Source organism: Rutidosis leptorrhynchoides, chromosome 5 (assembly GCF_046630445.1).
Source record: "Rutidosis leptorrhynchoides isolate AG116_Rl617_1_P2 chromosome 5, CSIRO_AGI_Rlap_v1, whole genome shotgun sequence".
In the NCBI taxonomy this organism is placed as follows: Eukaryota; Viridiplantae; Streptophyta; class Magnoliopsida; order Asterales; family Asteraceae; genus Rutidosis; species Rutidosis leptorrhynchoides.
Window position 1 is genome coordinate 454,236,048 of NC_092337.1, and position 14,894 is coordinate 454,250,941.

Sequence of the window (14,894 nt, forward strand, 5' to 3'; positions counted from 1 at the left end):
ACATTTGCATACGTGTCTATGGTATCCCAAGATTACATAATATATTAGAATACATGTATAATACAATATAAGTTAGCTAGGATATGATTTGTATAGATTTGTTAAACATTTCCCGTAGCTAAAAAGATCAAAAATATCCAATCTTGTTTTACCAATAACTTCTTCATTTTAAATCCGTTTTGAGTGAATCAAATTGCTATGGTTTCATATTGAACTCTGATTTAAGAATCCAAACAGAAAAATTATAGGTTTATAGTCGGAAATTTAAGTTACATGTCAATTACTAAAGAGGTAGTCATTTCCGTCGAAAGAACGACATCTTGATGACCATTTTGAAAAACATACTTTCACTTTGAGTTTAACCAAGATTTTTGGATATAGTTTCATGTTCATATGAAAAATCATTTTCCCAGAAGAAAAACTTTTAAATCAAAGTTTATCATAGTTTTGAATTATCCAAACCAAAACAGCCCCCGGTTTCACTACGACGGCGTATATCTGATTTTATGGTGTTCATCATGTTTCCAGGTTTTAAATCGTTAAGTTAGCATATCATATAGATATAGAACATGTGTTTAGTTGATTTTAAAAGTCAAGTTAGAAGGATTAACTTTTGTTTGTGAACAAGTTTAGAATTAACTAAACTATGTTCTAGTGATTACAAGTTTAAACCTTCGAATAAGATAGCTTTATATGTATGAATCGAATGATGTTATGAACATCATTACTACCTTAAGTTTTCTGGATAAAACTACTGGAAATGAGAAAAATAGATCTAGCTTCAAAGGATCCTTGGATGGCTTGAAAGTTTTTGAAGCAGAATCATGACACGAAAACAGTTCAAGTAAGATTTTCACTCGAAATAAGATTGTTATAGTTGTAGAAATTGAATCAAAGTTTGAATATGAATATTACCTTGAATTAGAAAGATAACCTGCTTTAAATAACAAAGGTTCCTTGATCTTAGATGATTACTTGGAATGGATTAGAAAGCTTGGAAGTAGACTTGCAAACTTGAAAGTATTCTTGATTTTTATGAAACTATACTTATGGAATTTATGAAGAACACTTAGAACTTGAAGATAGAACTTGAGAGAGATCACTTAGATGAAGAAAATTGAAGAATGAAAGTGTTTGTAGGTGTTTTTGGTCGTTGGTATATGGATTAGATATAAAGGATGTGTAATTTTGTTTACATGTAAATAAGTCATGAATTATTACTAATATTTTTGTAATTTTATGAGATATTTCATGCTAGTTACCAAATGATGATTCCCACATGTGTTAGGTGACTCACATGGGCTACTAACAGCTGATCATTGGAGTGTATATACCAATAGTACATACATCTAAAAGCTGTGTATTGTACGAGTACGAATACGGGTGCATACGAGTAGAATTGTTGATGAAACTGAACGAGGATGTAATTGTAAGCATTTTTGTTAAGTAGAAGTATTTTCATAAGTGTCTTGAAGTCTTTTAAAAGTGTATGAATACATATTAAAACACTACATGTATATACATTTCAACTGAGTCGTTAAGTCATCGTTAGTCGTTACATGTAAATGTTGATTTGAAACCTTTAAGTTAACGATCTTGTTAAATGTTGTTAACCCAATGTTTATTATATCTAATGAGATGTTAAATTATTATATTATCATGATATTATTAATATATCTTAATATGATATATATACATTTAAATATCGTTACAACGATACTCGTTACATATATGTCTCGTTTCGAAAACATTAAGTTAGTAGTCTTGTTTTTACATATGTAGTTCATTGTTAACACACTTAATGATATATTTAAATATCATTTTATCATGTTAAATATAGTGTATCAATATCTTAATATGATACATATGTATTTAGTAGACGTTATCATAACGATAATCGCTATATATATCATTTCGAGTTTCTTAACTTAGTAATCTCATTTCTTATGTATATCACACATTGTTAATATACTTAGTGAGATACTTACTCATCATAATCTCATGTCAACCATATATATATGTCTATATATACCACAACATGTAGTTTTTACAAATTTGTAACATTCGTGAATCGCCGGTCAACTTGGGTGATCAATTGTCTATATGAAACTTATTTCATTTAATCAAGTCTTAACAAGTTTGATTGCTTAACACGTTGGAAACATTTAGTCATGTAAATATCAATCTCAATTAATATATATAAACATAAAAAAGTTCGGGTCACTACAGCGCGGTCGTTTTCATAACTAGTAAATTAACAATAACTAGATAATATGTACAGTAATATATAATATCCATCTGTTCGAACTTTGTTGTCCACTAACAGAAATAACAAGTTTAAGAAATATTATTATCACACTCTACTATTTATAAATATTAAATTTTTTTATCTCCTTTTTTATCTATTTTTTGTACTATATGCAATTAACCATTTTTTTTATCTATTAGTATTAAAAGTCGATAATTAATTTTAAAATATCAAAACGAATTAATTGGTAATAAAATAGATAAAGACGGAGTATAAATATAATAATAATAATTATAACAGTATATATATATATATATATATATAATCAAGAAGGAAGCACTTTTTTGGGGGAAGTGGGGGTAAGTAATTTTTTTTTCGTTTTTTTCGATTTTTTTTTCAGGCATCAAAATCACATGAAAATATGAACATTTAAAAAAAGACACTTTGTGATGAATGTTATTATTTTGGCGGTAAAACGCTTGAAGAAAAAACGAAAACATTCAATGCATTGAATGTTTTTGATTCTAAGTTTTTTTAAGGGGTTATAAATTAGGGTTTAGATTAGGGGGTTAAAAATTAGGGTTTAACTATTAGGGTTTAGCTATTAGGGTTTATAAATTAGAGTTTTGGGTTTAGAAATTGGGGTTTAGGGTTTAGAAATTAAGGTTTAAATTGAATATTTTAACACGAACGGTTTAGAGTTTAGAGTTTTGGGTTTAGGGACTAAACACAAAACCCTAAACTCTAAATCGGGCTAATTTTCGAAAAAAACACTTCACACAAGATGAAAACAAAACGATGCAAATAAACTCAGAATCAAAACATTCAATGTATTGAATGTTTTCATTTTTTTTCTTCGAGCGTTTTACCGCCAAAATAATAACATTCATTACAAAGTGTCTTTTATAAATGTTCATATTTTCATTTAAACTTGATGCCTGAAAAAAAAATCGAAAAACACGAAAAAAATTTACTTCCCCCCAAAGAAGTGTTTTCCTCTTGATTATGACCCTATATATATATATATATATATATATATATATATATATATATATATATATATATATATATATATATTGGGTGAAGATCCAGCGCTAAGTAGGTATAAGTGGGATAAGGGGATAAGTGATTTTGTGATTTTTATATCTCGAGTTCTACAGCTCCGATTTAAAAAAAAAAATTGCTGGTATCTATTTTCAGTGTGCAGATTCAGATTTTTTTTTCTTCAACTGGAGCGTTAAGATGCATCTGATGCATGTTATCCGCTGTTTTGATGCTGTTTGATGCATGTTAACTGCCTTTCATGCAGCAGATGCATCTTAACAAAAAACAAAGAAAAAATGAATTTTAATTAAAAAAAACATTGTTTAGGGTTTAGTAATTAGGGTTTAGTAATTAGGGTTTAGAAATTAGGGTTTAGGGTTTAGAAATTAGGGTTTTAGAACGAGTTTTTAAACGAACGGTTTAGAGTTTAGGGGTTAGGGTTTAGGGTGTTCGGGTTTACGGACCCAAACCCTAACCCCTAAACCATAAACTCTAAATCGGGCTAAATCCTAAAAAAACTCAAAAAAACCTCAAAAAACGTTAACATGCATCAGGTGCATTTTAAGCTCATGTTGAAAAAAAAAAATAAAAAAATTTATGAATCTAGTAATCTACACAATGTCAGTAGATTACGGAATTTTTTTTTTTTTTAAATTGGAGCTCTAATGTAAAAGATATAAAAATCTCATTTTACTTATCCTTTATCCCAAAAATACCACTTATCCCTTGATCTCCCCGTATATATATATATATATATATATATATATATATATATATATATATATATATATATATATATATATATATATATATATATATATATATATATATATATATATATTAGAAATGATATATTTTCTTTTTTTGGCGAAGAAACAAAAACTATTATAACAAACTTGAACTCGAAAAAAGCCAAGCAAACAAAGGCACAAGACCAACATCCACGACCGAGGCTCGACAACCGTAAACATCAACCAAACAAGACAAAAAAGAAACTTCAACTAGACCCGAGCCTCTCCGATATGAAACAAAACGAAAATACAAAGAAAAATTATAAAATAAAGAACTTCACAAACTAAAAGGGAGCCAAATCCCTACAACTCAAACATTACGGTTTTTATTTTTTGCTTCATCACCCACCTTAGCTTTAAACGCAAATTAACAAATATTAAATTAAATTAAATAAATAAAAATCTGTATCTATATTAAATTAAATTTAAATAATAATAAATTATAAAGTAATAAATTTCGGAGTACAAAAGAAACTCTATTTCTCTCTAAACTTCATCTTCTCTCTCTATCTTTATTTCCTTTCTTCAGAGTTTCTTCGGTAACTGACTTCTGTGTAAAAAAGCTGTAAAATTTCCTCCGGTGACGTGCACTTTTTGCTCCGGTAAGTCTTTCTTTTCTTATGTTTTTTCTTTTATACCCCTGTAACCGTTACTTTCTAAAGCTACTTGATTTTGGGCTTTTATTTGTATGTTTCGTGAGTTTTAGATACATGTTTAGATAGGAGGGCAAACCCCCCACCATTTTATTGTTTAATGAATTACTCATTTAAGGTTCAATTTTTTGTCTAGGTTGTTCTTGTAAGTCTACTGGGTTGGATAAAGTTAATTAATTTTTTTACTTTTTCAGGTGAATTTTAACAAAAGTTTGTATTTTTATGACACCCTTTTGCGTGTTGGGTTGTGGGTGGGTATGTGTTGAATTCTGCTAATCCTGATTCTTGATGGTTTAAAGATTTTAAAATTTATGTAGCAGGGTGTGTTCATAAGGTGGGTATTTACCAGATTTAATGGTTTTGATGTTGGTATTGTTTTATGGTTTAGTTTGCCCTGAATGCTTGTTTGTGTTTTGGATGATAAATGCTTCCGAATTAGATGTACCTGAATGTTGGGCTGGGTTAATTTATAATGTTGAGAGTGTATGATAGTTGAATGTAAGCTGAACTTAAGTGTGATTATTGAGCCCCTTTTTAATCATTACTAATAATGGTAGTAAATGTTGTTAGATAGGGAATGTTGTTAAATTAGGTAGAGATAGTTTTAATCAGTCTTGCCTGATTTTGTGATCAAAATGTCATTTACTGAATAATTGGTCATAAAAACATTGATTTGTGAATTAGGGTTAGTAGTAGCAGACTAGCAGCAATTAATCTGAATTCTAAAGGATGTTAGAACTTAGACATCGGCCGAAACATGCTTATTTAGGTCGTATGAATTGCTGAACTTAGAAAAGGTTGAAGCCGATGGCCACGTATGGGAGTTGTTTGTTCGCAAGTCAACTGATTTCTTTTTAAATACGGAGTTTTTAGTAATTTACCCTGCGCACGAGTGTCTGTTCTTTCTTCACAAGTCAACTGTTTTATTTTTAACAAAGTTTAAAGTGAAAAAGTATTATTTATATTATCAAAAGTCAAATCTTTGAGAGCAGTTGACCTTTTGAAAGTTCTGTAACAACAATTGTCATACAACATTTTTTACTTTACCCAAATTTATGTTATGCTATCCCTTTTGATGATAGTGTTTGTATTACTTTTGAGATTGTTGCCATTCCCATTCCGATTCACACTAACACACATTATAAAAGGTAGCTTGACTAGATACATTGAACAAGAATATAATAGCGTATAAAAGATATAATACATATAAAGTAATAACATTATGTAACCTATATAGAGATTTAGGTTTTGTGAGTTATTTGGAAGGATAAAAATTTTCATCAAATCATAATTAAAATATCTGTTAAAGGGTAAAGTGAATATTCAATATTCAGGAATCATCTATATGAAATCCCCATGCCATCCTTTGCTAAAATGAATGGAAGATTATTTATAATTTTTTATTCTAATTTTTCTATCTTTTTACGTAAATATCAAGTCAATAAAAGAAGCCACATACAAAATAATTATTGTCTTGAAATGTTTCTTTTCGTCAAATTTTAGTTCAAAAATTAGTGACTAGACATGGATGAAAATACTGTTTACTCGTGCTCAAATATAATGATTTTGAACGTGTCAGTCTTTATATATATAATATATGCATAACATTTATTTTATAATTGCTAACAATAAGGAAGATTTGTCAAATGAAAAAGGGAAAAGATTTAACATGTGTGAAGACGTGGAATGTTTAGGACCCTTTACACGTATAGTCCTGATAAACTTTGAGCCGGTAGAACTAAGAAGCTTCAACCTTAGCTCGGCTTTTAAGTGAAGCTTCTATTTCTTTAACTTCCTTTAGGATTGTTTTGAATATGATTCATCATTTGTATGAACTTGTACATTTTCACAAGTTATTTTCTAACATAATCATGAATAAATCTTAACATCTGTTTTACATGTTTCCAAGATGCTAAATTAGTGCTTAAAGTAGATTAGACAACACATCATGGCTCACACAGGGTCATGGACACATTTAGGTGTGACAAGTTGTTGAGCTCGAGCCAACTAGGCTTCGATTCACCTAAAACATTAATGATTCACTTTTCCACTTTTCATTTGTTTTATTGCGAAGATAATGACTTTCGTGTGAGGATTTTTGTTCGTTCTACTATATTTGGAACGGTGGTCTTTATGTAATGTTTAATAGAAATTGAAACCACATTCGTTTTAGCTTTGACTTTTAAGCATTAGATACTTTGTTTGTTGAGTCGATGAAACAGATTGGATTATGATTTGGAACTCGATAACTGATTGATACTCATCTTCTCGAATTTAATATATGAATCTTAAATGCAGAATCGGTGCACCGGTCATTCAAGTAATTGCTATTTATTTCATGATTACGAAAGCAGAGCCAAAAATAGTCCTATTTAGGCATGTTGATGTTCGGGAAACGTTTTCAAAGCAAATTGTTACCAATTTTCTTACTTTTAACCTAGAAATTGCAGACCCGATCATGCTTTCGATTGAAATGTGATCTGCAAATACCGATTCATAAAGTCTCTAATAGTTATTTGGGTCAATTATGTCTCCATGGTGGAGTAAATCTTCATCAAAAGAAGCAAAAAAGAAAGCAAATGGGGGCGGGGGTATTTTTGGTACTATTCAAAGAAAGCTCAAAAGTCCATCCGAATCAAAACAGAACTCGTCTAGAAGACATATTGAATCTGCTTCTGAAATCGGATCTCATTCTCGTGTTGGTTCTCGATCGTGTTCTCCATCGACCCATGTGGCCCGATCCATAAGTTTTGCAGAAAGACCTCATGCCCATCCGCTACCGCTTCCTAATACGGGTCGGGCTGATTCTGGAAAACGAGCACCAAGAAAGGTAGGAATTGCTAAAGGCTCGTCACCGTTGTTGCTTTTTCCGCTTCCAAAACCTAATCATGTACAGAATGCACATGGTCATGCTGATGTGGAAGGTGATGTGGCGACGGATTCAGTTTTTAGTGATAGTGATACCGACAGTGATGATCCGTCCGATTCCCGGCTTATAAGTCCCCATGCTTCTGACTTTGAAACTGGGAATAAAACTTCCACAAACAGTCCTTCTAGGTGAGTTTTCACTAATTAAATTATTCTTTTTTCTTCATATTGTTATTGTTATTATTATTATTAATTAATTATTAATTATTAATAAATATTATTATTATTATTACTGTATTATTTTATTTTTTTCAATAATCATTATTACTCCCTCCGCCTCGAATCTTTTGTCCATTATTGCTTTTATGGATGTCCCATTTTTATCGTCCACATTCAAAAATGGATAAAAATAAGGTTATAAAGCTCTATTATACCCTTATTAAGTGCAAGAAAAACATAAGATGAGTTAAAAGTAAAGGTTAAACTGTAATGCAAGTAAAACATACCGTTCGATAATGACATTTCTTAAACTGCGTGGTTTTTGTATTTGGGGACAATAGAATTGGGATGAAGGGAGTATTATTTTATTTTCAAATACAATCCGATAATGAAATTTTTTAAATTGCACGTTTTTTGTCCGGGGACAATAAAATTGGGACTGATGTACTATTATTTTATTTTTAATTGGACAATAATGATGAGTATATATGCCATTTGGCTAAAGTTTCAAATGTCATTTTGGTAACTAACCGAGATTTTTTTTATCGTTAGCCGTGTTACATACTTAACACAAAAGACACGAGACAAGTCGAAGCCAGCAAAAGCGTGTGTGAACAACCAAACAGTGCCAACATCACCAAAAAGACGACCAGTTCGTCAAATGGCTAAATTACAAATACCACAACCAAACGGTGCTCTTTATAGTGCACCCGATAGTTCCATGTCCAGTCCTTCTAGAAGCCCAATGAGGTTTTACGAGCCCGAACCGTCGTTAACATCTGGTTTCTGGGCCGCAAGGCCCTATGCTGATGCGGGTTTTCTTGGGTCGGGCCAATGTTCAAGTCCCGGGTCGGGTCACAATTCAAGTCATAATTCAGTTGGTGGAGACATGGCTGGTCAATTATTTTGGCAGCATAATAGATGTAGCCCTGAGTGTTCACCCATACCGAGTCCGAGAATGACTAGCCCTGGTCCTAGTTCAAGAATACAAAGTGGGTCCGTCACCCCGTTACATCCACGGGCTAACGGGTCGACTCATGACGGATCTGCACACCGTTTACCGCTTCCTCCGTTGACCATTTCAAACGTTGGTCCTTATTCACCCTCGTATTCAACCGGGACCACACCAACGGTTCCAAGAAGTCCTGGTAGAGTTGAAGTTTCGGCTAGCCATGGTTCGCGTTGGAAAAAGGGACGGTTGCTTGGTCGAGGCACATTTGGACATGTTTATCTCGGTTTCAACAGGTTTGTGATCAAGTATTTCTTTTTCCACTGACCTTTTGACTTTTTTGACTTTTGACTTTTGACTTGTTGACTTAAACTGTAGCGGGAGTGGAGAAATGTGTGCAATGAAGGAAGTGACTTTGTTCGCAGACGATGCAAAGTCGAAAGAAAGTGCTCAACAGTTGGGTCAAGTAAGTCCGAAAAAAATCATTTTGTTTTTTTATTTATTTTTTTATTTTCTATCAAGTATAAAACTTTACAAGGATTTCTAATATTTTTGGCAGGAAATTGCACTTTTAAGCCGGTTAAGACACCCAAACATTGTTCAATATTATGGATCTGAAACAGTGAGAATATCATACAGTTATGCTACTTGTTTACTTATAGTTTTTGATGGGTTAGGAATATATTTAAATATTTAGTATAAATATAAACTTGCCAGGTGGATGACAAACTTTATATTTATTTGGAGTATGTTTCGGGCGGGTCAATTCATAAGCTTCTCCAGGACTACGGACCGTTAGGTGAAATTGCGATTCGAAGTTACACTCATCAAATATTATCCGGACTTGTGTATTTGCATGCGAAAAATACAGTCCATAGGCGAGTTTACCTTTTTCCAATCTTGTTCATCTGCAGGCTGCAAGTTGGTGCTCACAGTATCAAATAATTATTATTGTTTTTTTAGGGACATTAAAGGAGCAAATATTCTTGTTGATCCTAATGGACGCGTGAAATTAGCCGATTTTGGAATGGCAAAACATGTAAGACATATTTTATGTGCTTATAACATATTTTTAGTGTGGAAACATTTTTTTGTTTTATTTATTTTACTTGATTGGATTTTGCAGATTTCAGGCCCGGCATGTCCATTGTCGTTTAAGGGAAGTCCTTACTGGATGGCACCCGAGGTTTGCTTACCTGCCAATTGTTATTTATGTTTTTTTTTTCCTTCTTCAAAGTATTGTATAATTAGGATTTTTTTTTTTTAGGTTATTAACAATAATTCGGATGGTTGCAATCTTGCGGTGGATATATGGAGCCTTGGTTGCACGGTGCTAGAAATGGCTACCACTAAACCTCCTTGGAGTCAATATGAAGGGGTTAGTAAATTATTTCGGTATCAAACAACATAATCAAATCCAACGATTCATCTACAACACGTTTTGATACAGTACAAAACGTTTTGATACTACTGATTATATGATTCTAATTATCCAAAATGCTTTATGTATTTGTTAAAATGCAAATCAAACACATCCTTAATAATTCGAAATATATTCTTTACGGTATTACTTTATTATTAATTTTTTTCTGTGTGTGTGTATTTTTTTTTATTTTTTATTATTATTTTTTTTTCAGGTTGCTGCTTTGTTTAAGGTCGGAAACAGCAAAGAACTTCCGGTACTTCCGGATCATCTTTCTGAAGACGGAAAAGACTTTATTTTGCAGTGCTTGCAAAGGGAACCGTGTCGCCGCCCTAGTGCCGCCCAGCTTCTCGATCACCCTTTTGTTCGAAATATTGCGTCGTCCGAACGATTGATACCTAATCCAGGCCTAATCACGAATTCAATGAGATCTTTGGTGTGATTTATTTTTCTTTTTTATAAGTAGATATAGAGAAGGTTTTGACTTTTGACGTTGACTTTTTAGTGATTGCTTATTTTTGATGATTACAGGGCATTGGAAATGGTTCCGACCCAATTTCAGGTTTTCAGTCCAGAAGTTATGTGCCTCATAATATATCATGCCCCGTTTCCAATTTGGGCAGCCCACTTTTGCATTCAAGATCGGGTCAAAATACGACCGGAAGACGATCCCCATCGGCGGTATCGAGCCCTCGTACAATCTCGGGTTCATCTACACCTTTAACCGGAGCTGGTGGAGGTGGGGCCGCCTTACCATTTTATCAGCAGGTCCCGAAAACATACGCCCACGAGTTTACGGGGTTGACTTTGACTTCAAGGTCTCCCACCAGATCCTTTGGCCCGCATAGTAGTGGACCCTACTTTCAAGACCCGAGGCCCGATATGTTTCGAGCAATGCCTCAAGGGTCTCCTTTCTTTCAGGAGATTGTTCCCTCGGACAACGACTTTTTGGGGAACCAAAAGGAAAAATATGGCGGGCAGTCGGTATTAGCTGACCGTGTTTCTCAGCAGCTTTTGAGAGATCCTGTTAAACAATATCCGACAATTGACCTCAAGCCCACAGGGCCGGTGGTTAGTCGAAGAGGAAGGAGTTGACTTTGGTTGACCATAATTTTAGTATCTTCTATCTCTCTCTTTATATATATCAAATATATATTTTTTAATATTTTGCTCTATGCGCATAATACCTTTTGGATGGTGAAATGGGAGGAAGGATGCCTTTTAACTTATAGGTACAGTTAATCTTTGTGCTTAAAGTTGAAAAGAAGGTGATGAAGATTTAGAATTTGATTAGACGTTTTGCAGTTATGTAGCAGGCAGAGCTAGTTTTTCGTTATGGTTAAAGAACCGTACAGGAAGAAGGTTAGATGGGTAGAATCCAGATTTTGGTGAAAAAGTTAGATTGTTGTGTAAAGTGTATCACATTCACATGGTTTAATATTTGATTGATTCCTGGTTTAAAGTGTACTAGGGATTGAAAATTAGCTGGTTTAACCATGTTTTGTGCACAACAATAACTTAATGAATGAGGATCTTTTTGTTTTTTTGTTTTTTTTTTTTTTTTTTTTTTTTTTTTTTTTTTTTTTGCCATATGAGCTGAATCAGTTTTTTGCTTGTCTGTCTCTCCTCATACAACAATTGAATGACTGGGCTTAACTGGGCCTGACTGGCTTTTCGAAGCCTCAGTTTGTATGTTAGCATATTAGCTGTGGATCTTTAAAGCTCAGGCCCAAGTGAAAAGGTCCAAATTATGAATAGCGGTCGACCCAACCCAAAACCAGACCAAAAAACAAGTTAATTTTTGTACCTATTACAGTATATTATTGGAGTTTTGATAAAATTTGTCTGATGTAATAAGGATCACTAGATAGCCTAGTGATTGGGGCCCTGAATTCCTTGCAAGAGGTCTCGGGTTCGAATCCCTATTTAGTGGTGTCCAGGGAAGGGTTGGAAACAACCAGAGTGTAATCATGTTGGGCTGCGTACATCGGAGTATGGGGTCGGATTACCCGCCTTCTCAGGTAGTCCGAACAGGAAAAACCTTCTACATTTATTGTCTGGATTATGTATTGTCCTTTAAGTACTTTGTTCACAAAAAATGATGTGAAATACATTTATCAACTGGCCAAAACATTTACTGAGCATCGTAAACACAAAAGTAAGTTGTGGAACAAATCTTTTCTTGTTCTCTTAAGTGAAGCTAAGGAATCAAACAATTAATATATAGAAGAACCGCTGTTCGCTGACTTTCTAAGGTGCTGACTTTCTAAGGTCTAACTTTTCGCCCCCTACTGAAAAGGAGTGATTAGCTTTGCACCACTGATAGACTATTTAAGATTTAATTCAAAAGGCCCTACTTAGTTTCACAAGCCATTCTCATTGTCAGTCAACTAAGTAGGGCCTGAGGCCCCCTGTGAATCTGTAAGCCCCCCCCCCCTCTCTCTCTCTCTCTCTCTCTCTCTCTCTCTCTCTCTCTCTCTCTCTCTCTCTCTCTCTTTTATTGCAGCTCGTCGTGGGAAGTTTTCGATTCCGCCCATCCCTTCTTATGAGATTTCTACACCACCGTCTTCTACAGCAAGGGATAGGCCGACAAGACTAGCATCGCTTATTCCACTCAAAAATGCCTAATAGTACTGCTCCAGTATGAAGTTCGTGAGGTGCCGCTGTAGCATCTTCCCTCTCTCTTCCCCCAAAAAAGGATAGAGATGCCCCGTCCCGTCTTTAGCCGACACATCCTTCCTTTTACTAGTCTTCTCGGCTGGAATCAAAAAAGATTCTCCGCTTTGCTCCTACTCCTTCTCCTTTGGGATAAAAGAAGTCCTGAAAAAGGTGTTCTCATAATTCTTGAAATAAATCGTAATCTATGACTTCATCTTAGCGAGCGATGCCTATATGAGCTAGGAATGAGGCAAAAGCAAAGACAGGCTGAGAAAGCCTCCTTTGCCTTCTCATTAGCCGGATGAAATCGCATCCATTCTTTAGGAGCTGTGAATCCAAACCATTTAATAGATGTGGGTCATTCCCTTCAGTGTTGGGAGCTTGTGAGCCTTCTTGCTTATTGAACTAGTCCTCAACTCAACCAATGAATGTTAATAATAAGGTGGGCTGAAAGTACGGCCTTTACGCTACTACTACTGTGATGTGAGCGGTTCAAATTGGTTTGATCTTTCCCAAACACTCACGTGATGAGTCATGTATGTTTTTTTTTTTTTTTTTTTTAAATAGCCTAATGAGGAGACGATCGTAACCTCTGAGCTCAAAGATGGAAAGTGGATTCCTTTTTTCAGGTTTTGCATAGCTTCCCAAGCGCCCGACTTTCTTTTTGGGTTCACCTAGGCTAGAATAGCTACTAGGCGCTTGCATCCCTGCTTAACCTCTCCTCCTTGCCGTAACCATGCATATTATGTCAGTGAAGACTTGGTGTGAAGCCTTCGAGCTTACGTTATAAGAGCAAAAGGGGGCTAGGGTGAGCTGAGGGGGGGAGGTGCAAATTCTGACATCACCACAACCCACTTTGTTTTCTTGCTCCTTGCTCGCGCAACGGCATATCGAAAAAAAGATAGGGTTTGAATCGCTTCATAGCCAATTTTCCATTTTTGATTATGAAATCAGAAGGTGCTGCCTTTGGTACTACTCTTATTTTGCACGCCATTATTCCGGAAGGAAATAAAAAAGGAAGTCGATTTTTTAGTGCGTTGCCGGGTTTTCTTCGGGGCTCGAGAGATAGGGTCCCACGAGTTTTGAATTCGCTGTTGGTCTATCGAGAGGGAGCGAGGAATTCTCAACGAAAAAAGTGCTATCTAAATATAACGTGAAAGTCGTTGATTTACTTTACCTCGCCTCACCGCCTTAACCTTTCTTTTGCTCTTTCTACTAGCTCATTTCTAGTTTAGACTTGAATAAATAAGGTAGCCAACTTTCATAAAGGTATGCCCACAACAGGATATCTAAGGTCAAGCATTCAATAAAAAAATCTAAAAAGACAAAATACTAATGAGAAACTCTGTTTAGGTTTAACAATTTTGCCAGCAATAATATTAGTCTTAGCTAATACAAAGATACATTAATATGTTTTTCAAAGATAAAATTAAAATTTCAATTGCTATCATATTTCATTATATTATAATTATAATTATATTTGCATCTAAGTGTTGCGGATTAATAGTTTTACTAGGTATATGAGTGACATAGTTTTCCACCAGTCGGTTGTAATAATAATACTATATGATTGGGCCAATCCGCATTACGCCTATATGATGAAACCTTATCATCTATTTTAAAATTAATAATGTCAAGTAAATAATAGTCCGTATATCATTAAGCGAATATAAAACAAACCGCTGCCTAAAGGTGTTGAGGTTGAAAATGACAAAGTCCTTATTTCTCATCTACAATACGCGAATAATACCATCTTTTTTGGTGAGTGGAGTCGTAGTAATGCAATTAACCTAACAAATATCCTTAAATGTTTCGAGTTATCCTTGGGCCTTAAAGTAAACTTCCAAAAAAGTTGTATGTATGGGGTAGGTGTGGAAAATGTTGAGGTCGAATCCTTGGCACGTAGAATGGGGTGCCAAGCCGGAAAGTTCCCCTTCACTTATCTCGGGCTCCCTATTGGAACTAAGATGAATAATATAAATGCATGGAAACCGGTTATTGAGAAGTTCAAAAAAGGCTCTCGGATTGGAAAATGCGCTCG

The 14,894-nt window shown here is 34.2% G+C and overlaps 1 protein-coding gene across 2 annotated transcripts; it reads left to right on the top strand.

Moving 5' to 3' along the window:
- Nucleotides 1-4,574: 4,574 nt before the first annotated feature.
- LOC139846506 (mitogen-activated protein kinase kinase kinase YODA-like) lies at nucleotides 4,575-11,722 on the top strand. 2 transcript variants are annotated; one of them, XR_011759081.1, is made up of 12 exons: nucleotides 4,575-4,685; nucleotides 7,035-7,793; nucleotides 8,376-9,068; nucleotides 9,151-9,238; nucleotides 9,332-9,394; nucleotides 9,490-9,650; nucleotides 9,736-9,811; nucleotides 9,899-9,958; nucleotides 10,040-10,150; nucleotides 10,410-10,631; nucleotides 10,727-11,427; nucleotides 11,501-11,722. XR_011759081.1 is itself a non-coding variant. In XM_071835990.1 (11 exons), the coding sequence occupies exons 2-11, from the start codon at nucleotides 7,264-7,266 to the stop codon at nucleotides 11,288-11,290; spliced, it is 2,568 nt and encodes an 855-aa protein (XP_071692091.1). In that variant the 5' UTR covers nucleotides 4,575-4,685; nucleotides 7,035-7,263; the 3' UTR covers nucleotides 11,291-11,722. The 2 variants fall into 2 exon arrangements, 1 of the variants encoding a protein (XP_071692091.1); XM_071835990.1 differs by having other exon boundaries at nucleotides 10,727-11,722.
- The last annotated feature ends 3,172 nt before the right edge of the window (nucleotides 11,723-14,894 follow it).